Here is a 27,118-nt window from a genome sequence, read left to right on the forward strand (position 1 = left end):
CAGAAGAGTGTGTCGTGTCACCCTGACCCGAGTGACATGGCCACTTTCTTGTGTCCCATTTCATCTGGAAATGTTTGTGTGTGTTTTTGCTATTTCTTCCCTTTTTATTTTTATTTTATTGTATGTGTTTGTCTTGCTGTCAGTCACCCTTTTGAGGGGATATGACCAAGATAGACAGATAGCTAGATTATTATTATTTCATATGTAAAACATGGCACTAACCTTTACTTGAGTATATATTTTCAGTGTAATAAAACACCAAAGACATTGAAAGGTTGAACTTTATGTCTGAAATGGAAGCGGAAGTGATAAAATACAAAAAAAGTAATTGTTTTGAAGTGCCAGTGTGAAATAGTCATCATAAAAAGGCACACTCAGGACCCTGTACTTACCAGTAGCACTGTCCCACTACAAAACCATTGTAAATGGGAAATTTGAAATATAGACAAACGCATCGGGATACAGATTACTTTTGCATTGCTTTTAACAGCATTATGTCTATGATCAAGACTTCTTTAAAAGGTGTGTCCCAATACTTGTGCAATTAGACATCCGTGTGGTTCCACTTGAGTTTTCTATCTTGACACTTGCTCCATCTTTCTACGCATTCATGTAAACAAGCCTGTGAAATGAAGCATACAACTTAAATCCTCATCAGTCTGAGGTGCTTTCAGTTTCTCAGCAGCCACTTCAAAAAGTGCTAAATGACTCCAAAGTCGCTTCCCATTGTCATTTCCTAAAACAGTTTTCAAAAAAAGATAACCCCCCTCACTATTACTTGTAAACAATCCCGGAATCCAGCATTAGTGTGTTGGTGTTCCCCAGCACTCCTCAGGTGGCTTTGGGGTAGATTTTCTCATAGAAGAAGCTCTGTGGTAGAACAAGGAGCTCGCCATCTTTCTCTCGGACGGCGTGTGCTCGCGCAAATTGGAACTGCTCTAGCGCAAACTCGTAGAACTCGTTCTCCATTTTCCAGATCTCGGAATGCTGGAGCTTACTGACCGTTTCCTTGGTCAGCGGCTTCTTTTCGGCAGTCTTGCGCAAATGGGACTTCTTGCCTGGCGTGAGAAACGGGATTTGACGACAGTGAGCGATGTAGTAATCGTGGATTTACAGCTGCGAGCAAATTTTAGCTGGATGATCTATGATCTTAGCGGTGGACCGAGAGAAAGTTTGCGTTGCAGTACCGGTTTTGTAGAGGTCGGTGGCACCCTTGAAGAAGCGTGGCAGTGTGGCTTCCAGGATCATGATGAAGTCCTCCAGCTCTTCTGTCACCCCCACCAACAGGTACTCATTGACCAGATTGTACTTTGCTTGCTCGAGTGCCCAGCGGCTGCCTGCATTCCTGGAGAATTTTAAAAGTGAATTGAAAAACGCACATATTTGCCTTAAGACAACTCATTTAAAATATGTTGGCTGTTGTTTGTAATATTTTAATCCAAAATGCTCACATCACAAATAGAATTTTGTTTTGATTGCATTGCAAATGTATTTAGGTTACCATTATGAGCCACGATTTTAGTCCCGCTCCTCTCAAATTCAGGTTTAACAACAAAAACGTGTGAATGTAAATGGTCTGCGTATATAATAACATGTTTCAAGTCTATGAAGACCTCCCAAAGCACTTTACAATGTGCTTCACACTATCCTTTTCACACAATCTAACTAACTAATTGATAGCAGCGTCAGCCATGCAACTATCTACTCATTGGGGGCATTGGGATTCAGTGTCTTGACTTATAACACCGAGGGGCTGGGAATCGAACCTTCGACCTCTCGATCCAAGACGAGCACTTTACCTCCTGAGCAACTGCCGTGTGCTACGGAGTACAAGGAATTCCAAAGTACGGAGACTTAAAGGGACCAAACGGCACTATTTTTGTCCTCATTGTTTTTGCCCAGCCTTTCACAACATTTTTATTATTTGCGGTATCCATAGCAGCAAGATAGCAGACAATTATGACAGCTCACTCTAAGTGAGCCTTGTGTTATGTCAAATACAAATTTCTTGACCAAAGAGTGTTTAAAAAATGCACATTTACATGATGGTTCGTGTATTTTTGCACATTATTTAAATAAATACTGTGTTTAACCACTAGGGACGAGAAATACACAGTGTCCAATTAAATAGCTGTTTTAAGTTGAGCAAAACTAGAATCGGTAATGATGAACACATTTCCAATGATAAATATACACAATAATAAGTCCATTCATCTTTGCAGATCAATGTTAAATACATTGTGAAAAAGGAAAGTTACCTAAAAAAAGAAAGCAATCAAAAAGTTTTAAATAGCTTGACAATGAGTCTTTCTTATGACATACTGAAAAGAATTGTCAAAAAGAATAAAATCTTCTGCCCGAGTAAGTTTTCCTGTTTCATACTTTTGCTCATTATTTAGTGTTGTTTGTAATTTTTATTTGGGCACAGTAGAAAATAAAACCAACTAATGATTAACAAAAGGAAACAAAATATTCACAAACAAACAGCTGTATAATACAATGATAAAATACATAATCATGTCCTCAAAGGGAGTAGGCTTAAGCTCAAACTTCTAAGTGCCTGCACCTATTCTAGTTTTAAAAGTAGGAAATACCTATACAAATCCTGCCCCAGAAAAGGGAAAACAAGAAATTTAAGGCCTGCAATTATATCGTAAACTACTGTTGGAGCATCTAATTCTTATTTTATATATATATATATATATATATATATATATATACACCGTATTTTCCGCACTATAGGGCGCACCGGGTTATAGGGCGCACCCCCAAAAAATAGTTTTTGGTCCTTTATCTTCCATACATAAGGCGCACCGGATTATAAGGCGCTACAATAGGAACGTCGACAAAACAGTCAGATAGTTCAGTCCAACTTATTACCCCCTTAACATTCCAAAAGCTTGCAAAGGAGAAAATACATGTCTCAGACATATACGGAAACAGTGTCTGTACGATGTCACTCAAATGCATAGTTCCAAATATAATTCGGAAGGTTAAAGTCTTGGGATTCAAGAAATGCCAACCATTCCTTAGTTTCTATTTTCTTTTTCGCTCCCAACTTTACTGTGCATATGACAATGAACACTTGGAATTGAGTTTAATTTAAAAAAGACCCATCACAGAAACATCGAGATCACTCTGGAACAAGATACTGGTAAAATATATAGCCGGAGTAGCTCACCGAAGTTGTTGCATTCAATAAAAATGTGCAACTATGGTCCTCTTATATCCGTGAGTGTAGTAAATTCAGGAGAGTAAAATGTTTACAAATACAGAATGGTAAAACATGTTTTCTCTATGCCGTAGACAACCAAACTTGCTATTCACGTTCATCTTTTTCGGCCAATTGCAAGCTTTGTTTTGCCCCTTTAGCCTATGCGAGGCTGTAAATGATAAAAAGGATCCGCCCACTTTACCTCCGAATAACTTTAGCCAATAGTGATCGATTCAAATGATGATTGACAAATTGGCTGGGAAATGAAACGCCGGCATATGTATCCCAACATACACAGCGGACCACATCGCCTACGAGGAAAAATCTAGTCGGCGGCTGCTTGCCTTTGTTGCGAGACCTTGCGACTTAATATTGATCCATATATAAGGCGCACTGGTCAGTTTTTGAAAAAAAATAAAGGCTTTTAGGTGTGCCTTATAGTGCGGAAAATACGGTATATGCATACATGAAATGAAATGATCTGCATTTACATGGCACTTTTCAAGTCAAGACTTCCCAAAGCGCTTTACATTGTGCTTCACATTTCCCAATAGCGACCGTGCAGCCATGTAAGGCGCTAACCTGCTTATTGGGGGTATTAGGGGTTAAGTGTCTTACCCAAGGACACTTCGACATGCAACACGGAGGAGCCGGGATTCGAACTGCGATCTCTTGATCCCAAGACGAGCGCTCTACCTCCTGAGCCACAGCCGCCATATATATATGAATGAATGAATGAAAACTTTTATTTCGAACATTAAAATAAAAACAGGACAAAAACAATGAGTCAACAACAAAATGTTGTCACATAACATGTTTGAAAAGGGGTAGTCAGAAACAGGTGCTTATTTTTCCTACTCCTTTATCTTCCCTATTAAATACATTTTACAAATCCTCCTTTCCTCTTATGTCTAATACAACAAAATTTCATGGATATACTTATTACATAGGTCAGAAATCAATAATTATAATAATTACAATAATCACATATTTTATACACTCATCTTCGCAATACCCATCCCTCAACGTCATAATGCGCCTAGTTACCAAATGTCACTGCGGCGCTAATGATAATAACAACAATAAAAATAAACATAATACTTATAATAACAGTTCTCAGGGATGTGATTTGACCAAAGTGAAATTATCTGAAAATTAGGCGGGGGTCTGGGGGCCGCGGGCACCCAGCTAGGTCCAGGGCAGTGCCCTGGTGGGGGGACAAGTGGGGCGAAGCCCCCCGGAGCTCATGGGATTTCCGTGTTTTTAAGTACTTTCAATGCACTCAGATGACAAAGAAATAGACAAAACAACAGCATAAATTTTCAATGTATTTTGAACTATCCCATATAAAATTACAGTTTAAGTCAACTCAAAATCAGTCACATTAAAAAACATTGGACTGCCTTTGCTTTTAAAAACTATCACTGAGAATATCATCATATCTAACTCATGTGATTACTAAGTTAACACATAAATCATGTTGAAGAGTTCAAATTTCATGAACAAATAATTGTATCATGACCAAATGAAAAGTAACTCATATTAGAACATACCACAAATGTCTTTGTTATAGCAGAAGATGTTATCTATAAATGAAAGTACTGTAGTGGGTTGTACATAATTCACCCACGGAACCATTGTTTAGTTAGCGAGTTCCTAGGGGGACTCTTAATTCGGCCGGTTCTAGCCACTCTCGTGTTTGTTTTGTTATTGCCAGTTTAAATGTCATTAAAGAAGCTTTCGTTGGCACCTTTGTTTGACACTCCGCCTACGACTCCCGTCTCTGCTCGCTACATTGGATCACGTCGGGGTCACCAACATTTGTAGATAATTCCTTCTCTAACCAGTCCGATCGAAACTTGTTTTTTACGATCTTAGCAATTTCTTTAACTCGCGGAGCATCTTTGCGTTCGATCTCGGACATCTTTCTTTAAACACTCGGCAAAAACGTGTGAGAAATGAACAATGGCATACTCCTACGCCTCTATAACAAGCGCGTTTATTGGTCAACACGGAGACTTCAACCAATCGCAAGTACGTTTCATTTCAGTTACGGAAACACTAAAATTGAATGCTGTCGAGACGAAATCGGTTTTTTTACCAATTAAAAAATCGGAAATTTTAAAATTTTATTTTTGGAGATAAAAAAAGCGGAATTCCGCGAATTAGCGGAAAAATCACATCCCTGAGTTTTTTGTATTTAAATTTGAACACATGGATAGTTGGACATTGTTTGATCTTATCTTGTAAATTATTCCAAAGTTTTATATATATATATATATATATATATATATATATATATATATATATATATATATATACTTATCTTTCAAAGACAAACATAGTATGAATTATGATTGTAATTATTAGTATCATTGCAAGAATATTAAAATTATGTATTTTAAACATGTTAACATAATATTTAAACAAATTTGTCGACCTATTGCCATCTCAGATTACAGACGCTCCCCTACTTACAACCATTAACCACTAAACGATCGATACGAATATTTATTTTGAGATGTCGAAAAATATCTGGACGGTGCTGTAAGGTTAGATTTTGTATTGTGTGCACCTTTTTCCGAGTACAGGACATTACTGTAGTGCTTCTTTCCGCCGCTACCGGCGTGTGGCACTGTGAGAGGTCACCCAGCATCCACCCCGAAGGAGAAATCCGGTGCCTTTTCATAGTTCGTGTGTAACATTCTATACTGTATCTCCAGCGCGCTGGGAACTTTGACATTTTGTTTAATATCTCGTGCATTCATTCAATATGGTTGGTGTAAAGTGTAAAGAAGCGAGCCGTTTCTTTAAAAACGAAAGTGGAATAAGAAAGCTTGATGCGGTTGAGAAAATGGTTGGATGCCTTTTTTCGGCTACTCTCTAACACAGAAGAGGACCTCTTAGAGTTTATCTTCAAAAAGTAAGTTACACTTAACTTTATTTATCTTTATATGGCATATTGTTTTATAAAATGTTTATTTTTTTAAAACAAAACAATACAGGTTACTTATACAAGCCTTAAACATACTTATATAAACCTTAAACATACAAAATATAGCACTAAGGCAACTTACGAACAAATTCAACTTACGAATGATCCAGACTCGTTCGTAAGTAGGGCAGCGTCTGTATTCTAAGTATATGAGTGAAGAACACGTTGTTTTCCCCTACTTTCTGTGAGTCTTTGCAGTAAATTGGATAACTGTACCATTACCAATATCTTTTTATGTAGTAAAATACGTTTGCGTGGTACATTATAATTACAAAAAAAAAGCTTTTGTACTGACCAGCACTCTGAATGGTGTCCACAGAAGAAAGGGATCTGGAGCCAGAGTTTTTCAGGGGCGCAATCAGAACCACCAGAAGACACGCACTCATCGAAGGTCTGCGAGACAAAGAAATATGAGGCGAGGGGTTCACACCGTTTTTACGTTGTTTCATAAGAGTCAAAACATAAAAAACACCTTCTTATTGCCTTGCTTCCTTCGACGCAGACCGGGCCGGTAGTCGTCTCCAAACCGCAGGAAGTAGTAATATGACACTAAGCGCTCGATGGGGTCTCGTACCACGTTGATGTAGAGAGGCTTCTCCTTGACGCCATACCTAAACACAAAAGGCCTTAGTAGCATTCCAAGCGCTTGCAAAATTAAGTGAGGATTCAGTTGTTACTTGGAAAAATCCAGATATGACACATGACCGTGATAGAAGGCAGGTTTCATCCCTCGCCAAGATGTGACATTGTGAACAAAACGCATCTGCAATCACAACATGAAGTCTATATTTATTTGCTGTCTTTGATTATTACACGAGATATCCTCAAAACAATCGGGTCGGACCTGGTCTTGCAAAGACATCACAGGGTTATTCTTGGAGGTGTTGATATGAAGCACATGGAACCGGTTCTTAGTGCACAGGTCGTATGCGATGTTTGTGAAGGAAGTGCTGGCAGTTTTGGGCACACGGTTGTAGATGATCACCATGTCGTCATTGTCTTCGTTGCCCTCCGAGAAGCTGTGACCGCCATCTTCGCTATTATGCTGCTGCTTCACCTCAAAAAGCTGTCTGGCCATGGCGCGTTCTGACATATAATCCCAAAACAACATAATTCACTGAGAATTAAATGCACTTTAGAGGTTAGTTTCTTCTAAATCAACTCCATAATTGTTTTAAGTCCATTAAGGGTTTGACGTCATTAGGTGACATGCAGGTCACTATAAGCACATATATGAACAGAAGACTAGATACGACAGGCCTCTTCGAATGGAGTGTCTACTGCGAGCCTAAGCTAGTCAAACTAACAGAATTTTGCAGTACATGTGAATTGTTCATATTGAGATGCGATGTTTGTTGTGGCGTTCTTGAAAAGAAAACATCAACAAGAACAAATAAAGTTTCAACTAACAATCACAAAGTTTATTCATAATCAACAGCATAAACTGATTTGGTTCATATCGTGATATAGAGCAAAAAGAAAACAATACCTTCTTACATTATTATAAATATTTCTTCCTGGACTTTCTTTAAAAACGTATCTCACCTAATTTAGTTCTGGACTCTTCAAGTCTTTGAATCTGCTTCTCAACGAAGAGCACGGTAACGGCAAAGGTGAGCACGGCTAGAAGTTGCAACTTAGGCGGCATCATGACCCTGAAGATGCCCATCAAGCAACCACGACGAGCATCACCACCGGAGCAAGGAAGGGAAGGAGCTCCCGGTCCGTTGGTGCACTTTAAAGATTCACTCACCCACGTAACATCGCGAATGGTTGATGATGTAACATCCAACTAAAAAAAGGATTCCGCTCCAAGATTTGGAGATTGAAATCACCCCCTTGGAAACATTACTTGACGGAAGTTCGATTGGGGTTTAACTTGTTAGCTTTTGCTACGTTCCACTCAACTTGAAAACTTTGTTCACTTTAGTATTGAGAAGTGGCATGTCTTGGACCGAACCCAGAAGGTCAAAGTCCACAAAATTCGCCTTCATTGGCGAGGCGTTGATAAGAAAACGAATAAAACGCAGACATACGTAGAGGTTCAATATCGTTTTAGTGTTTTGCTAGCTTGTTGTTGAAAGTCGCGAGTGGGGCGTCATTTCCGCATTTTTCTTCTTCGTGGTCACACTGAGATATACAATCTGCCGTCCGGACACTAGATCACCACTTATGAACACACTCGGATTTACTATTCCTGTAGACTCTACAGGCCGTACTTGCCCAAAGCACACCAGAGGAAACGGTGCCCGTACGACCATAGTGGTTAAGGGATCCAACAAACAGACCATTGTGCTCAGAGAAGAAGCAAAGAACAACTTTTTTTTGTATGGCTTTGGAAAACACCTTGCTTTCTTGGTGAGACTACTGCCCTCTTTAGTTTTATTTGAGCCGTGGGTAAGCGGTTTTTATCACTACGGTACTACGTAATATTAATATTGAGCCTTATTGTTCTTACAGTGACAATATTTTACCTACATAGTTATAATTGAATCGTTTCTCCGGCGCCGTCACGAATGGCAGCCACTCCAGCAGCTCCCGTGTTATTTTTCGATTGTTCTCAGTTATTTTCGATTGTTCTCAGCTTAGGGATGCTGCTGGAAAAGTGAATTTCCCTTCGGGGATGAATAAAGTATCTATCTATCTATCTATCTATCTATAATGTAAGTTACAAGAAAGCACTTGCTTTAAGAAGGGTTTAAGTTTCAAGTTTTAATTTTGCTTATGGTCATTATTTCATCACAGTGGGATTTTTTAAGGGTTATTGTTCTATTTTCTTTATTAATTATCCGTTATCGGTCAGTTCATAATACGCTACAAAGCCAAGGAGCCAGGACTCTTACTCTCAGCCAAAAGGCCAAGCTAAGGTCCTAGCCTTAAAGCCTTGCTGCGATCATTGCGAATGCACCGTTCCCGGAGGTACTGCAATACCGGGCCGATGCGTGGAGTGGACAGAGTCAAGTCAAGTCAAGTCATTTTTATTTGTATAGCCCTTAATCACAATTAGTCTTTAAGGGCTTCACAAGTTATTACATGTAAGAAGTTTAGGTTATTCGTATGCTATAGAGTAGAAGTGAGTTTTAAGCTTAGATTTAAACATTTCCACAGAGGTTGCAGATCGGATCTCAGGGGGAAGAGCATTCCACAACACCGGTGCCCGGATGGAGAACGCTCTCGAACCAGCGGAACACTTCTTGGCTCTTGGGATCACCAGGAGACCGGCGCTCTCGGAACGAAGGCTTCGGGCCGGGACATAGGGGGAGATCAGATCTGAAAGATATGAGGGGGAAAGTCCATGTATGATTTTGTATAGTAATAGGAGAACCTTAAATTAGCATCTTAGGCTAACAGGGAGCCAATGCAGGTTAGCCAAAATTGGAGTGATGTGATCGTACTTTTTTGTCCTTGTTAAAAGCCTCGCTGCAGCATTTTGTACCAGCTGGAGACTCTTGAGTCTGGTCATCGGAAGACCGGAAAGTAGGGCATTACAGTAGTCGAGACGGGAGGTAACAAACGCGTGAATTATGATTTCCGCATCAGACTGAGAAAGTATGGGACGAATTTTAGAAATGTTACGGAGATGGAAGAAAGCGGTTCTAGTAATTTTCTTGACATGCATTTCAAAGGATAGATCAGGGTCAAATATGACACCTAAGTTTTTAAGTGAGTCGCTCTGTGTGATGTGGCAATTGTCTCTTATTCCATCTCCGGATTGCAAAAATCAATCGTCACATAGTACACAAGTCTTCCCGTTTGGCTACCCAGAGACTTATTCCATCTCCGGACCTTCATGATCATGGTATCTTACGGGATGGTACATAAATGACCTTGAATAAAGCGCAAGAATTAAACACCTGTGCCTTTTAATATGTCACAAAAGCAAAGGGCGTGATGTAATCACTACAACGTTTTACTTATTTGGAACAAAAAATATGAAAGCCACAAATGATGCAGGGTATATTCTCAACATTTCAGAACCTAATCATTTTCTCCAGGGATTTAGGATCTAGTATCAGTATTGTCAGTGAAACAACACTGGTAATCAACGCCGTGGTCCTTGGCTACGCAGATGACACTCAACTATATCTCACGATGGAGGAATCTGCCACATCAAACTGGAGTTTTGGAGGCCTGCCTCACTGAGATAAAAGAATGGATGCCACTCAACTTCTTGCGCCTTAACTCTGAAAAGACCGAAATGCTAACTATTGGTCCATCTATATGCAGTGAGTTGTTCTCAAAAACGTCTCTGGACATTGACAAATGTAATATCACCCAGAGTGACTCATTCAAAAATGTACGTGTCACATTTGATCCCAATCTGTCCTTTCAAACACATGTTAAAAATATTACTAGAACAGTTTTTTTTTCATCTTCGTAACATTGCTAAAATTCGCCCTATGCTGTCTCAGTCCAATTCTGAGATTATAGTTTATGCGTTTGTTACCTCCCGTCTCGATTACTGTAATGCACTACTTTCCGTTCTCCTGAAGTCCAAAATCAAGACTTCAGCTGGTACAAAATGCTGCAGCGAGGCTTTTAAATAAGACAAGAAAGTTTGATTACATTACCCTGATTTTAGCTAACCTGCATTGGCTCCCTGTTAGCTTAAGATGTGATCTTAAGGTTCTGTTGGTAGTATACAAAATCATGCATGGACTTGCTCCCTCATATCTTTAATTGTCCCCTATGTTTCGGTCCAGAGCCTTCGCTCTGAAAATGCTGGTCTACTAGTGATCCCAAGAGCCAAGAAGAGATCCGCCGGTTCGAGAGCCTTCTCCATTCGGGCCCTGGTGCTGTGGAATGCTCTTCCCCCTTAGATTCGATCTACAACCTCAGTGGAAATGTTTAAATCTAAGCTTAGAACATACTCCTATTCTAGAGCTTCTGAATGACCTATATTTCCTGTTGATGATATCTGTGTATTAATTATTATTACAACATCCATTGCAGCCTGGTCATTGTGAAAGGGGGATTACTTCATGTGCGGTCTCTTCTCAAGGTTTCTTCATTTTCCTCATGTTGAGGTTTTTGAGTTTTTCCTTGCCCTCATGTAGGTTTTAGATCAGGGAATGGTGTAATAATAGTCTGTGGATTGCAATAATCTGTGGTCTGTGCAGCCCTTTGATACTCGTTGTGATTAAGGGCTAGACAAATAAACATGACTTGGCTAGACATGACTTTTTCTTCAGATTATAATTAATATATAAAAATAGTGATTTAATGCAACTGGGCTGGTAACTTAACGAAAAAAAAAACGAAACCTTGGGATTCTCTTTTGAAAAGATAAAACTGGGAATTATTCTGCGGTACACTAGACAACGGCACACTAGTGTGCCCCGGCACAGTGGTTGAGAAAACACTGCAATACTGTATAGCAATCTATAATTGTCATCTGCTACCACTGCCCAAAACTATTTACAACCAAATTACTTTACTTAATTTACTCAGTACTTTGTCTAAATTTGTTAATAAAAATCATTCTACTTTTACTTCCTTTTTGTAAATTTAAAGGTTTTTTGTTATTTCTTACCATTAATTTGACTTACATCCAGATATTGGCTATGGTTGCTTGATAAAATATCCCCCCTTGTATTTCAGTTTAAATACAGAATGTAAAACTCAGTGGTTGCATGGATCTTTGCATAATTCACTTATAACACTCATTGATGTCATAAACATAGGCATGATGGCCCTTTCCGGCCACTAGATAGAGCCAGAGCTACATTTACAGCATAGTAAATAAGAACAGATTCTCATAATGGACTAGGTTTTGGTTTGGGATTAATGAAGGGTAAATTGTTTGTCCATGGGTGAAAATACTTGCCCAAGACACAGCTATATATATATATATATATATATATATATATATATATATATATATAGTGAAGAAAATAAGTATTTTAACACCTGTGTATCATTCAGAATTCTGACCCTGAGAGACCTGTTAGTCCGCCCATTAGAAGTCCACCTGCACTCCATGTATCATCCTGAATCAGATGTACCTGTTGGCGTGGTTAGGTCATAAAGACACCTGTCCACCCCATAAAATCAGTAAGACTTGAACTTGTAACATAATACCAAAGAGGTGTCCAAAGGCACTAGAGACATAATTTTACACCTTCACAAGGCTGGAAAGGGCTACGGAGAAATTGCCAAGCAGCAATAACTTCGGGCAGTGGGCAGGGGACACACCCTGAACTGGTTGCCACCCAGTTGCAGGGCACAAATACAAACACAAAAACTCACAGACTGACACAAAAGCTAACACAAAAAACAGCAGGCAGGCATAATTATTAACAAACATAAAAACTGACATTTACTGAAGTTAACTTGTATGAGTAATGAATAAATGTGAGTGTGTAGGCGTTTTATATCAGTGTATAGTTGGAAAATGAATACCTTTATTTTGTGCATTTGCAAATGAAGTGTAATCTGATTTAACTTTAATCTTAATCTCCTTAATCTTAATGCAAGCAAAATCTCTCCTTCGCACAAGTCACAGCATTTAGAGGTTATTTCCACTAGATTTTGCCCTAGGTTAACGTGTCGTTCATCTATGCTTCACAACGTTAAACCTTTAACAAGAACTCAGTTTTGAGTTGTCATTTAATTTTTCTCTCTGTTTACTTAAATAGAGTTAATCTCTTGTATAATTAACACCACTTTGTCACATGGAGCTGTGTATTCTTCACACATTCTGTAAAGTCACTGACATATTACAGTTGGGGTCACTAAGCTTTTTGAAGCTGAGAGCTACTTTCTTGTGACAGATTAGTGCAAAGGGCTACCTGTTTGATATGTATTTCTAAAATGACAACCAATTATGTCCTGACTAAATTGTTAGTATATTGTTATTGTTATCATTATTGTTATTAATGTTATTATCAATGCTATTAATTTAACCATTCTTATTAATTGGCCGGTCCAAATTGTCCCCAAGTGTGAGTGAGCAAACAAATTGTCTGTCCCTGTGTGTCCTGCGACTGGCTGGCAACCAGTTCATGGTGTCCCCTACCCACTACCCGAAGATGGCTGGGATGGGCTCCAGCATCCCCGCGACCCTACTGAGGATAAGCGGTGAAGATAATGGATGAATATTCTTATTATGGAGCAGCACGGCGGCGCAGTGGTTAGCGCGTGTGCGGCCCAATTCTGAGGTCATGAGATCGAACCTTCCTGTGTGGAGTTTGCATGTTTTCCCCGTGCTTGTGTGGGTTTCCTCTGGGCACTCCGGTTTCCTCCCACATTCCAAAAACATGCATGTCAGGTTAATTGGCCGGTCCAAATTGTCCGTAGGTATGAATGAGTCAGTGAATTATGTCTTATGTGCCCTGTGACTGACTGGCAACCAGTTCAGGTTGTCCCCTGACCAATGCCCAAAGAAAGCTGGGATGGACTCAAGCACCCCCGAGTTTGCATGTTCTTCTCATGCTTGCGTGGGTTTTCTCCGGGCACTCCGGTTTCTACAATTTGTTTGAGGATATGCGTCACAGATGATGAATGAATGAATTGATCCTGTATTGAAAGACATGGATCATGCGAATGATTTCTCATGCCAGTTTGGAATCAATTTTCGTAGAATGTCATAGTGACCCATAACTGGTGAGCTATTTTTTGAACCGGTCCGCAGGGCTACTCAAGTGTTCTTAGAGCACCATGTTGGTGACCCCTGAATCACAGAGTACTACACATTTATAGTACCAACTTGTACCACTAATTTTCACTTTGCAGTTACATTATTTATTCACTGATTAATTCTCAATACACTTTTTAGTTTTTCCAGGTATTCTGCAACAAATTGCAAATACCAGTGATGGGAAAAACAGTGTTTTTTTTCATTGACAAAGTAATCCAACTATTAATTTTTAGCAACTCTGTTACCGTTACTGACGGTCAAAAGTGGTGCATTACTTTGGCTGCGGAACACCAACACCTTTGGCACAGATTTTAGTTGTGCTGGTTTCCGCCCTCTTCTGGATTGCTTACGTCACGTATATCGGATCATGTCAGCATTTAAAAAAGCGACGATCACATATTGAGATAGCGATTACAATACAGTTTTTATTAATCCGTCGAAAGAAAAGGCAAATTGGTGAACGTGGCTGCAAGGGACTCGTGTCAATTGCGAACGAGGTGCCTTTATGAGCCGGCTCTTGGAAGTGAACGAAAGGAGCCGGCTTCCCATCAATCAGCAGCTTGTTCCCTTCGAGACGCCTTTTTTCTCTTATGATTGGTCAATATGCTGTTGTTGACTTTAAATTTGTTGAGCATAAAAAAGGGTCAATTTGTTTGTTATTTTATCTTTTTTGTTGATTTATGAATATTGTAATTGTTTTTCCTGTGATTTTCAGCGTTTTTAATAATAGTGTATGAATTTGTTTTTCTTCTTTAAGCCCTCTTTTTTCAATTTGTTATTGTACTTGTTTCTTTTGGTTCTTCTATTCCATTTAATTTATCAAACTCACTTTATATTATTTACGGATGAGTGCTATTCTATAATATTGTTTACTGTTTTTATATGTTGCACTTCAAGTGATGGGTCAATCTATAGCTGTAAGTTGGACTGCAAATTACAAAGTTCTATAACAGACATTTTGTCTGTTGATCTCTATTCAACCGACTCAAATACTGGTCAGAAATGTTTAACTTCTTCGACATAGAAAACTTTTTCTTTTAAGAAACGGAAAACGCTACTTTTCCTGGTAATTAGCTACTTTTGGTATGGAGTGATTCAGTCACTTACTCAGTTACTTTATGGACGAAGTAGTGACTAACTATGATTAATTACTTTTTTTAAAGTTACTTGCCCATCACTGCACATTATAGTAAATGGTCTGCATCTATGTAGCACTTTTCAAGTCACTAAAGACCTCCCAAAGCGCTTTTCAATGTGCTTCACATTTGAACATCGACACACACTCAAACACGGAGAGCGGCGACCTTCTTATCCGGGGCATTAGTGGTTCAGTGTTTGGCCCATGGACACTTCCACAGAAGAGCTGGGAATCCAGCACGGCGGAAGAGTGGTTAGCGCATGTGCGGCACAGTTCTGATGTCATGAGATCGAACCTCCTGTGTGGAGTTTGCATGTTATCTCCGTGGGTTTTCTCCCGGCACTCTGGTTTCCCCCCACATTCCAAAAACATGCAATTCAGGTTAATTGTCCGGTCCAAATTGTCCCTAGGTGTGAATGAGCGAGCGAATTGTCTGTCCCTGTGTGCCCTGCGACTGGCTGGCAACCAGTTCAGGGTGTCCCCTGCCCACTGCATGAAAATAGCTGGGATGGGCTCCAGGACCCCCGCGACCCTACTGCGGATAAGCGGTGCAGATAATGGATGGAGCTGGGTATCCAACCTTGACCTTTCTGTCCAAAGACGAGCGCTCTACCTCCTTAGCCCCCGTCACCTACATTACATACAACAGTGTCCGTTTGATGTTTTTAATGACATACATCACAGAGGAAGGCCAGCACGGCGGCACAGTGGCTAGCGCCTGTGCCGCACAGCTCTGAGGTCATGAGATCGAACCTCCTGTGTGGGGTTTGCATTTTCTCCCCATGCTTGCGAAGGTTTCCTACGGGCACTCCAATTTCCCCCCCACATTCCAAAGACATGCATGTCAGGTGAATTGGCCGGTCCAAATTGTCCTTAGGTGTGAATGAGTTGTCTGTCTCTGTGTGCCCTGCGACTGGCTGGCAACCAGTTCAGGGTGTCCCCTGCCCACTGCCTGAAGATAGCTGGGATGGGCTCCAGCACCCCCGCGACCCTAATGAGGATAAGCGGTGCAGATAATGGATAGATTGATGGACATCACAGAGGTAGTCCCACTAAAGTTAGTATATTGAGAGATTTGTAATGGTGACACTACATCGGGGTTATTTTTAGTACATTTAAATTCCTATGAATAGACCCAAAAAGGAGGACATGTAAGTGATATCAAATGTATACTCTCAGGTATTTCCTCCCTCCTCCACGTTGTAAGGCTCAGGGGAAAAAAAGAAAAACTTAAGAAGAATTAGACTCCATTCTCAATGCATACTTATTACTTCCATTAATTGTGCCCATCAAGAAATGTGATTTCACGCACACCATTTTAAAGCCTTTAAAGTCTGTTCCCCGGGAAATAAAGGCACTCCCGGAGGGTTAGGAGGAAGCAACACACTCGTCTCACTGCAACAAAGCTTTTATTAAAATGTAAAAAAAAAGAAGTGTACACTGACCCGAATTAACTGTGCAAAAACAATGCAGCTGCCAATTATCTCATTTGCGGCACTTGTGCTGCGGGCCGCCTGATAACGCAGCACGCCAGCGTGGTTGAACTGCGATGACCACTACGTTTACTAGCGATAACGCTAATAGGATAAACAACGCGTTGCTTGTTTGGTCCCTGATGCTTTGATCATCTTGGCCGCGATAGCCTCCAAACGCGCTTCCATTGTTTGCGTCTGGTTTTGTCACGCTACATTCTCGACTGAAATCAATTTCCCGCTTCAACAACAGTTAAGGGCGGCGTGGCGACCTCGTGGTTAGCATGTTTTCTGCGCACTCCTGCGGTTGGAGATTTAAATCCGGGTTTGGAATGTACTGTAATGGGCCTATTAGTTGCATGCTTGCCATCTCTTAACTAGGGAAGTTAGCCAGGTGATGGTTAGCGATTAGCATTTGACTAAATACATATGCTAACCTTGTATAACCTTCATGTTCACTACGTGATTATCAATGACAAAAAAAAAATCCAATTTTTATTTTAACTCCATCTTATTGGCTGGATCATGTGTAAACGCCATGTCCCTGCTGTCAGAACCAGAACGGAAACAGAACCCAATTGCTTAGCGTTTACCACAAGTTTTATTGAAGGAAAGAGGAAGGGTTGCGCCCACGATCGCTCGACACGGGAAGCAAGTCGCTCTCGTACACAGATTGTGATCCGAACACGGAAGTGGATCTTCCGTAGTGAGCGATGGCGGTGTCAAGGAAAGAAACACTGGTCGAGAGTCGGGACTGGGAGTGCAAGGCGTGGTCGGGGCCGGAAATGAGTTGTAGCCAGAACGGGAGAGTAGACGTAGTCGGGGACAAAAAGATGTTGTAAGCCCGGACGGAAGAACAGTGGTCAGGAGCAAAACAGGTCGTGGCCGGAGACAGACAGGAGCAAAACCAGAACAGGTGGGAGTCAGGGTCGAAAAAGGCTTGCCTAGTATTCACTGAGGTTCACAGACGGACTGATAACAGGGGACTGACAGGACCGGGTTCAAATAGTGACAGGGAGCCAACCAGAGCCTGCGGCGGTTGGCGCCAAAAGAGCGGGCACAGCTGAGTCACATCAGTAATCATGACACCCGCGAGCCAAATGTGGCCCGCCACATCAATTTGTGTGGCCCGCGAGAGCTTTAAATGTCTGCAATCTAAAAATAAAAGAGTCAAAACAAAGCTTTGGCCAAAAACAACATTTCACACAATGGTTGTCAATTGAGTGCCACTACATGCCAGTATATACATTTTGATGAGCGATCATAAAAATGTCCAAGAAGATTTTGTAATGTTGAACAGTGATACTTCAACATATGACATGCTTGTATCTAGAATTGTTCATTTCTCGAGTAATCCAATATGAAATACTAAAAACCAACTCATTAGTTCCCAGCCTACCAAAAGCATCCAAGTTAAATTTAAAAAGATGTAAAACACATCTTCCTGATCAAGAAAAATACATTCAAATAATAGTTGAACATAGAAATACAGTAATAACACACATAAAATGACTTTAAAGCCCCTGTCTTCATTGAGAAGATCTGGACATTCTCTTTACTTGGATTTTGCTCAAAAAACATCTCATACCTCAAAATTCTTGTAATTCTAGTAAGTCGTATGTAGAAATGATGTTCACTGTTTTGCTCCTTGCTAAATGGCTAGCAGTGACTTAAATCGTTAAATACCAATTAGCTGTGTATTGTCCAGTGGCGGGCTATGCATTTCACACCTCGGCCTTCAGTAGTGCTATGTCTGAATCAATCCAACTCTCAATAACTATTTTAATAGCTATAAAAACGTTTACTGCAGCTACGTTACATATAAAAAAGCTTCAATAATAACCTCATAAAATTACAATTATATTTCAGAATATAGCAACATTTTATTAACCAAAAATCGTGATTTTGTTTTGTGCAAAAAATCCATCCTCCAGTCTTTTAGCAAGAATATTTCTACGATTCAGTCATGCAATTGATCCGTGCGTTTCTGTTCCATAATGATGTTCTTTTCTATCGCCATCGAAGCTGAATCTGAGTGTCTAGCTTGTCCTTTTGCATTTCTGGCATATGTTTCTATTCAATTTAGGGCTAAAATATGTTTGACAGAAGCAGTGGACACGGGGGATCCCGTACTTTTCTTTGCCTTTTTCGTCGTGATACTAATGTTACTGCTGACGTGGGCAGCACGGCGTCGCAGTGCTTACCACGTGTGCAGCACAGTTCCCGAGGTCATGAGATCGAACCTTCCTGTGTGGAGTTTGCATGTTCTCCCCACGCTTGCGTGGATTTCCTCCGGGCACTCCGGTTTCCTTCCACATTTCAAAAACAAGAATGTCAGGTTAATTGGCCGGTCCAAATTGTCCCTAGTAGTGACTGACTGAGTAAGTTGTCTGTCTCTCTGTGCCCTGCAACTGGCTGGCAACCGGTTTAGGGTGTCCAGTGCCCACTGCCCGAAGATGGCTGGGATGGGCTCCAGCACCCAGCACCCAGTAGGGTTACTGAGGATAAGCGGTGCAGATAATGGATGGATGGATGTTTCAGATATTTTTTTAGGCCGGTAGACAAGTCCTTGCAGGTTGTGATGGCCCACCAGTGGTATTTCTCTTACTCGACTGTCATTGACTATGCTAGTTGCTAAAAAGTTTCCTGGAAAAAAGTTGATGTGAAATCCAAACAACCAACAAACTTACTGAAATAGGAACCCACCAGCAAGCAAGGCATATTTGTGGGACTAAAAATGCGGACTTTTTCAAAAGATCTGAAAGCTCATCCGTCTGTGGATGTCTTGAGAGCGTAATGTTTGTGTCTGGAACAAAATGGCCCTGCTGCCACCCACACAAATTGTCGCTACTACGCCGCTAGCGCCTCTGCCGACAAAAAAAGGCTAAAAAGCCCAAAATGAGAGTCCACCCCACAAAGCAGACAAGCGGGACCTGCTGTGGCATAATCTCCCCGTCATTTTATGCCGTCTTTGTCGCCGCTGAGGGTAAAAGTTTTTACAAAGACGTGAACTTGGGAGTTTTTTGGGGGGTGCACAGTCAAGGGCCTCCATTAGCACCAGGCCACAATAAGAAAACACTAGAGACAGAAAAGAGAGAGATGTGTCCTGGAAATGATGAAAGGCAGTGGTGGAAAATGGTAGAAAAATACCCCATTTATTTTCTCCCCCTTTTACTAAAAAAAGCCTAAATGCTTTTTATGCGGTGAGGTGCAATGCTTTCATCTGGTCACTAGAGGGCAGAAATGGCCTGGACTTTGCAGGACAGTAAGTGGACTCTAAAAGCATTTGATAGTGAAACTTTTGAAGGCATCGTATGTTAACAGAGTCACTTTTTATGGGGGTTCCTTTGTGTAAGTAAGCCGTGATAAATCATATCAAATTGTCATGTCCTTGAATGAAAATTTTAAGGAAAAAGTAATGTCTCTTAGTTCTAGGTTGACGGATTTCTTAACCACTTGGGTCATAGGGGCACCACTTCCTGTGGTGTGTCTCGGGCAAGTACAGCCTCGCAGCACCCATCCCTCTCCAGGCTGTTTTTTGGGGTGGGGGTTTGCTATCCCACATGAAATAGATAGTTGTGGTTTCCATGGTTGTAGCTTTAAACAGTTCCAGTACGGTTGCAGATCAAATCTCAGAAGGCAGAACATTCCCCAGCATTTGGACCCGAATGGAGAATTTATCTACTGTGTAAAAAAAAGGAAAATAACAATTGAAATCATTTACACCACAGTTTATTTAACCCTGGGAAACTAATGCAGACTGGATAGCGACAAAAGTATCATACGAACACCAATTTAAATTATTGATTTATTGCTTCAAAAGTATTTCTGCTTTTTATTTTTATATGCAAATGTTGACCTGAATATGGGAACTTTGCTGTTAGATTTAATTTGTAGTGTTCATTTTACCTCTTAAAAGTGATGGGCCAGCTGGTAAATGCAGGGGTTGACATGCTCGCATGCTCAAAAATCTATGGGTCCCAACAGAGATCTATGGGTTCCCAAAATTTAGTGTTATCGAGGTTGAAATTGTAAATCGGCGACAAATATATAATATAAATCTATATATTAATTCGGTTTTAATCATCAGAGGTTATTGGTAATACATATCAGTTATCACTTCAAGATTTTTCATTTCACAACAATATTTTACATTATTATTACATTATTATATTTAAACTTACCAGACAACAACTTAACCCAAATGGTTGCACTTATTCTGCTAACGACATTATGGAATTTTTTAATAAAAATATTCAACTAATCAGGAATGAAATTTTAAAAGAACGCTCTGTATCCTCCTCCTATATCAAAGATGTGGAGGTGTTAGGTAAGGACCGTGTCGGCGGTTGTTCAGAAACATTCTCCAGTTTCAATGATTTGTCCCTTGATAATCTAACACAGATGGTCAGTAGGGCCAAACAAACTACGTGCCTGCTCGATCCGTTTCCGGCTTCACTGGTAAAGGATCTGTTTGGGATCTCAGGACCATCAGTTTTAAATATTACCAATATATCGATATCCTCGGGTATTGTTCCTGTAGCCTTCAAGTCTGATGTCATTAAACCCACGCTTAAGCGACCTAACCTTGACCCAGAAAGCCTAAGGATTATAGACCAGTGTCAAATCTGCCATTTTTTGCAAAATTACTTGAAAAGGTCGTTGCACAGCAGCTAAATGACTTCATGTCAGAAAATAACCTCTTTGAAACTGTCCAGTCAGCATTTAGGGAAAATAACTCTACTGAGACAGCCCTGGCTAAAGTAACCAATGATCTCCTTTTAGCAATAGATTCCGGTGCCTCATCAATGTTACTGCTGGTGGCTCTCAGCGCTGCTTTTGATACTGTCGACCACAACATATTATTGGTTCGTCTAGAACGCATTGGTATCTCAGGAACCGTACTCTCGTGGTTTAGGTCCTACCTGTCAGACAGAATGCAATGTGTTAACTATGGCAATCTGACCTCTAAACAATCTAATGTCCCCTGTGGTGTTCCTCAAGGCTCTGTACTTGGCCCCCTTCTTTTTAGTATTTATATGATCCCGCTTGGTGACATTATCCGCAAGTATAATATTAGTTTCCATTGCTATGCAGATGACACTCAACTGTATGTGCCACTGGAAAAAAACTGGACATTTAAGTTGTAGAAATCTGGAAGCTTGCCTTCCTGAGATTCAAAGATGAATATCACTTATTTTTTTACGCCTTAACCCAGAAAAAACTAATATGTTGATTATTGGTCCAGCTCACTGTCGTCAGTTGTTTTCAAACACTACCCTCAACCTAGACAAATGTAATATCACCCATAGTGACTCGGTCAAAAATCTAGTCCAATCTGTTGTTTCAGTCACACGTGAAAAATATTACTAAAATAATTTTCTACCACCTCCGTTGCGAAGATTCGTTCGATGCTGTCCCAATCAGATGCAGAGGTTTTAATTCATGTGTTTATTACTTCTCGGCTTGATTACTGTAATGAATCGCTTTCTGGTCTCCCGATGTCCAGCATTAAAAGTTTGCAGATGGTTCAGAATGCGGCAGCAAGACTTTTGACTAAGACCAAAAAGTTTGAGCATATTACTCCTGTATTGGCCAACGTGCACTGGCTCCCAGTCCACTTAAGATGTGACTTTAAGATTCTCTTATTAACATATAAATGTTTGCATGGGCTTGCACCCTCTTATCTCTCCGATTAGATTCCCCCTATGTTCCTGCATGGAGTCTGCGCTCGGAAAATGCCGGTCTACTTGTGACTCCGAGAGCCAAAGAGTCTGCAGGCTCGAGAGCTTTCTCCATCCGGGCCCCGGTGTTATGGAATGCCCTGCCTCTGGAGATAAGATCTGCAACCTCAACGGAAGTTTTTAAATCAAGGCTTAAGACACACTTCTATTCCAAAGCGTATGATTGATGTCCACCTCATATTCTGTTTTGTCATGTCTTTTTCCGACGCCTGCCTGGCTGATACGAAGGAGAATGGTGATTTGAGATGAGTCAGCGGACCAGCGTCCAACCTGCAGCATGTCAACCCCTGCATTTACCAGCTGGCAGGGATGGGAAGCAGCGTTGTGGCCGTCATAGACTTTCTGGACTAGTTTACAGGCTGGGAGCGTCGTTGGTGTCATGCTCCTTCCGGACATCTTCAACATTTTACTTAGTGTTTACTATTCTGTGTACAGTAATGCTAATGGTAATTCATCCTGGTCAATCCTGGAAGGGGGATTACCACATGTGAGGTCCTTTCTCAAGGTTTCTCTTTTTTCCTCACACTGAGGTTTTTGAGTTGTTCCTTGCCCGCATGCTGGTTTAAGATCAGGTAATTGTGTAATTTTGTAATTGTAATCCTGTGCAGTCCTTTGAGACATTTTTGTGATTAAGGGCTATATAAATAAATGTGACTTGACTTGACTATACAAAATAATATTGGTGAAATAATTATATTAATCTATATTTTCATTCAGTTTTAATCATCACACTTAATTGGTAATACAAAGCAGTTATATCTTCAGATTTTTCTGTTCACAAAAATATTGTACATTATACAAAAAAATATTGCTGAAATATTAGTCTATATATTCTTGCACTTTTAAACATCACAGTTAATTGGTAATACAAAGCAGTTATCACTGAAGCCCATCCCAGCTATCTTCAGGCAGTGGGCATTTTTCAGTTCATATATTCTTCATGGTTTGCTGTCCCGCCAAGGTCTCAAGGTCCAATCCATTATCATCCTCCTCATAGCGTCATCAGGAATATAATTTAGTCCATTTTGGCAGAAAAGTCATTTTCTTGCTAGGAGTATTATTTTGTTTATTATCATTCGTCAAATCATTCGCTTTAACACAAGTGTTTTCCTTGCCTCCGCGATCTTCCGTAGAATTTCTCCGTTGTTTTTTCGTGCCAGAATTATTGCCGTTGTTATGACTTTCTGCATTATGTTTTGATTTATCACTGACACTGAAAAAATGACCAATTTTGTGTTGATTTTGACCTAATACTAACTGTCTTGCTCAACATAAATGAGGTTTATTATAAAAAAAAGTTCAAAAATTAAGTAGCTTGGACGTTCACTGTAGAAGGAAAAAATACATGCAAATATAATTAAGTAGAATAATACATTTCCTAGGAGGACGTTAGTCCGAAGTCAGACGTTAAAACATAGTGCGGTTATGAACCTGCAAAGCACTGTTTTTTTTTTTTAAGATTTTGTAGTGAGTGATGGAGCTTTGGCCAACCACAATTGTTACTGTTCGAGTTTTAAAAGCACTGACCAATCAGGGGCAAGTTTTGATAATAGCTCAAGCCAATAAACGCGATTTAAAGTTTCCAAGCACCGCACTATGCCACACCCACCGTGTGAGCTCATTGAGTGTCATGGCGGAGTCCGTAAACATAGTACCAGAGTCAACGAACGTGAGGGAAACAAAGCTTTCACCGAAGAAGGGCGGTACATCACTTGTTTGGACCTATTACAGTGTGGTGCTTGCAAACTTTAAATTGCGTTTATTGGCTTGTGCCATTATTCTAACTTGCCTTTTATATGGTCGGTGCTTTTAAAAACTCGAACAGTAATAATTGTGGTTGGCCAAAACTCCATCACTCACTACAAAACCTCGAAAGAAACGCAGTGCTTTGTGGTTTCAGAACCGCACTACGTTTAAACTTCTGACTTCGACTTCGGAGTGCCGCCCCCCTACCACCTTCTTTTTCCTCACTGCCCCCCATTTTGGGAACCACTGCCTCAGACAGCATGTGTGTGACTTTTATTTCAAGAGAAATAATATCAGAATGGGTTCCACAATGTTCTATGGTTGATTAATGGTAATCAGCAAATACTGCTGTAGTGGGTGCTGTGTCGACATCAAGTGGATATATATTAAACTGCAGGTCATTGTGCTTCTCTACTGACCATTGACTTGAAGGCCAGATTTGGCCCGCGGGCACTGAGTTTGACATATGCGATGTAGATAAAGCATAAGAAGTGGTCCTAGTCTACTATCTCCCTTAGAATTTGATATCACCCGATATCAACAGTGTGTTGCTATCTGGAGGCATACCATCCTTGTGTAGACCAGCATTTGCATGAAAGCGGAAGCTTCAAAGACAAATCTATTTGTCGTGTAATATTTGAAGGATGGCATCAAATGTACTCGCCTCCTTCAAAAAATGAAAAATCCCCGGAGTAATTAACCAATCGGGACGCGTCAGTACGGCGTGACAGAGAGCGCCCGTCACCGGACGACAGGCGGGCATCCGTTACGCTTTCACATCTAAATGAGCGAGCCAATTAACTGGGCTAATAGCTCTCTCCTGTTTAATCTGCAAGACAATGGGAGCTTTTTACAATATCCTCTTTCTCAGTCGCTGTTTTCACTTTAATTACCCTCCTCCTCCGCCGCCACTCTCTGTGATTAAGCGCCAATCATCATTCTTCCGGCCTTTGATCGGTTTTGTGTACGGCATGGCTGTACGCGACCCATTCAATAACAGCATCGATGTGCTTCGTCGTGTCGCGTGTGTGCATGGAGTGTTGGGCTATGCAAGTCGCTAATGTCTGAATTGAGTACAATTACTATTGTTATATCGAAATATCACACAGCTTGTATTTATTCATTATTGTATAATTTCTTTATAACTTCTTCGTTTCTTTCATCGTAATTATGTAACTTCAGTAAGTTGCCTTAGGCCCCAATGTTTGCTTTATTACCATTCTTCTTTGAGTGAAATACACATTGAGAGACAGGCAATATATATTTTAGCTCATGAGGATATGTATAAGCAACAATATTCTTGCACGCCAAGTCCAACTCATCCCAGTTAAACAAATGCGGATGATTCCCTCAGGCAAAGGTTAAGTGGATTAAGCAGGATTTCCCCGGGGTTGACGAGACCATCGTCAGTAAGAGAGGGCTCTGTTCAACAGTGGGACCCCTTTAATGTTAATTTGAAATACATTTATACTCAGCTTATTTGTTTTTTTTTTGTATAAGAATTAACGTAAACCACCTCAGTCTTTGAAAAAGTGAGTTTCTGAAGTTATTTCTGACTGACTGACTAAATGACTGACTAACTTCATTGCTCAATCCAAGTAAACTATAAGTAGGTTTATCAGTTTTGTTTTCTTCATCAATACAGTTAACTGACCGACCGACCTATAGACAAACTGAATAACATATCAACCGACCATTCAGGTATTTTATAGACTGACAAACCTCAATCAAAATCGACATTGTTAGTTTCTTTGTCTTTAGCAGTCAAGTTACCGATTGACAAACCAACCAACTAACTGACCTGAGAACCAAACGATAGACTGACTAACTCTCTGACCAACCAATCGCATATGGCTGAAGGCAAATTAACTATAACTCTATGCACGAGTATTGTTTATGTTTTCTTTGATGAATAAATTCAACTAACTACCTAACTAACTGACTGACCACATGGCAGACCGAGCTACTAACTAAGCAACTTACTGGTTATATATTCAACAGACTGACTGACTAACCCGATGGGTTGATGCAGGTGCACTATAACTAAGTAGGTTAAACCGTTTTGTTTCATATAACAACACAGTTAGTTAGTGATTAACTGATTACCCAGGCAACCACAACAGCAATGGGAAGAGCGCAGACCTTCTCCAAGGCCAAACAGTTTTCCGCCGGGCACAGCGTGACACACCAATCCGCAGAGAAGCCCGCAATTAACTCCTGGGTTGTAATTACAACTCCGCCGTCTCATAAGGCCGACTTACGCCTAATGAGTTGTGACTTGACTCTTTACGCCCCCTTTGTCAGCGCAATGCATGCTGGGAAAACGTGAAAAGGTGTACCGGGAGAAACGATGGGATATCCTTATTTGCCCTACATGGCAGAAATAATGAAACATCAGGGCTTTTGTGAAGAATAGAAATATAAAAATTGGGAAGGGGGAGTAAGGAGTTGGGGAGCGGGTATTTCGTATGACCTCCTCCTCCTCCCGAGCCCATCCATCAGGCAGACCGGCTCATTATTCTAACTAGCCCGGCCTCTTTTCTTCCGTGGCGGGACGCCATCAGCCGCAATCTGCATGCCAATTATCGGCAAGACCCCCTGATACCCCTGCATGGAAAATGATCTGTCAAGGAAAAAAAATCCCCAATCTCCCAACTTCACCCCCCCTAAACCAGCACCAGCACCCCGCCAATGACAGCAGGCCTTCTTGGAAAATTAATCTATGAGCACACTCAGAAAAAAAAATGATTATAAATGTAGCCATTCTCCAACTCTGGCTCGGAGGGCAGCACGAGTGGAGTGTGTGATAATTGCCAGGCGGGAGCAAGAAAAAGCCAAGGCAGAAGACGAGGGGTGTGGGTGGGGGGCGGCTAACAAAAGGACACTCTCCCTACTGGAATGTTACGCTAGGGGTCACGAGGCGAGCGCTCGTTTTTTATGTTCACATTACAGACGAGGAGCTCTTTAACGATGCCGGAATAGGACATTTGATGGCGGCATTGGGTTTCAAATAATCATTTAAATAGGGACCATAGACCTGAGTTCTCTACCCTGAAAGTCAAGGCCTTGTCTAATCATTAATCCTCAACGCCACCTAGGGGGTATGCCAAGCATTTCCTTTTCAAACCTTCGTTTCAACACATCCGTTAAGTGCTATTATTTTTAGTTCT

At 40.7% G+C, this 27,118-nt stretch overlaps 1 protein-coding gene across 1 annotated transcript; it reads right to left on the reverse strand.

Annotated features, from left to right (window-relative positions):
* Nucleotides 1-263: 263 nt before the first annotated feature.
* LOC148354927 (heparan sulfate 2-O-sulfotransferase 1-like) lies at nucleotides 264-8,347 on the reverse strand. Its single transcript, XM_088350115.1, has 7 exons — nucleotides 7,755-8,347; nucleotides 7,054-7,295; nucleotides 6,887-6,972; nucleotides 6,682-6,820; nucleotides 6,505-6,602; nucleotides 1,188-1,345; nucleotides 264-1,058 (listed from the first exon to the last, which is right to left on the reverse strand). The coding sequence occupies exons 1-7, from the start codon at nucleotides 7,876-7,878 to the stop codon at nucleotides 832-834; spliced, it is 1,074 nt and encodes a 357-aa protein (XP_088206241.1). The 5' UTR covers nucleotides 7,879-8,347; the 3' UTR covers nucleotides 264-831.
* Between the last annotated feature and the right edge of the window lie 18,771 nt (nucleotides 8,348-27,118).

The sequence above is a fragment of the Urocampus carinirostris genome, chromosome 12 (genome assembly GCF_059441175.1).
Source record: "Urocampus carinirostris isolate Australia breed hairy pipefish chromosome 12, RoL_Ucar_1.0, whole genome shotgun sequence".
In the NCBI taxonomy this organism is placed as follows: domain Eukaryota; kingdom Metazoa; phylum Chordata; class Actinopteri; order Syngnathiformes; family Syngnathidae; genus Urocampus; species Urocampus carinirostris.

Bases quoted from the DNA above. Each gene is read 5' to 3' on its own strand.
- LOC148354927 (XM_088350115.1), bottom strand. From the start codon at position 7,878: ATGGGCATCTTCAGGGTCATGATGCCGCCTAAGTTGCAACTTCTAGCC. The intron at 6,821-6,886 runs GTAACAACTGAA...TTTTGTGTTTAG, and splicing joins TCATATCTGGATTTTTCCAA to GTATGGCGTCAAGGAGAAGC. The intron at 1,059-1,187 runs GTACTGCAACGC...TTCTCACGCCAG, and splicing joins CACCGACCTCTACAAAACCG to GCAAGAAGTCCCATTTGCGC.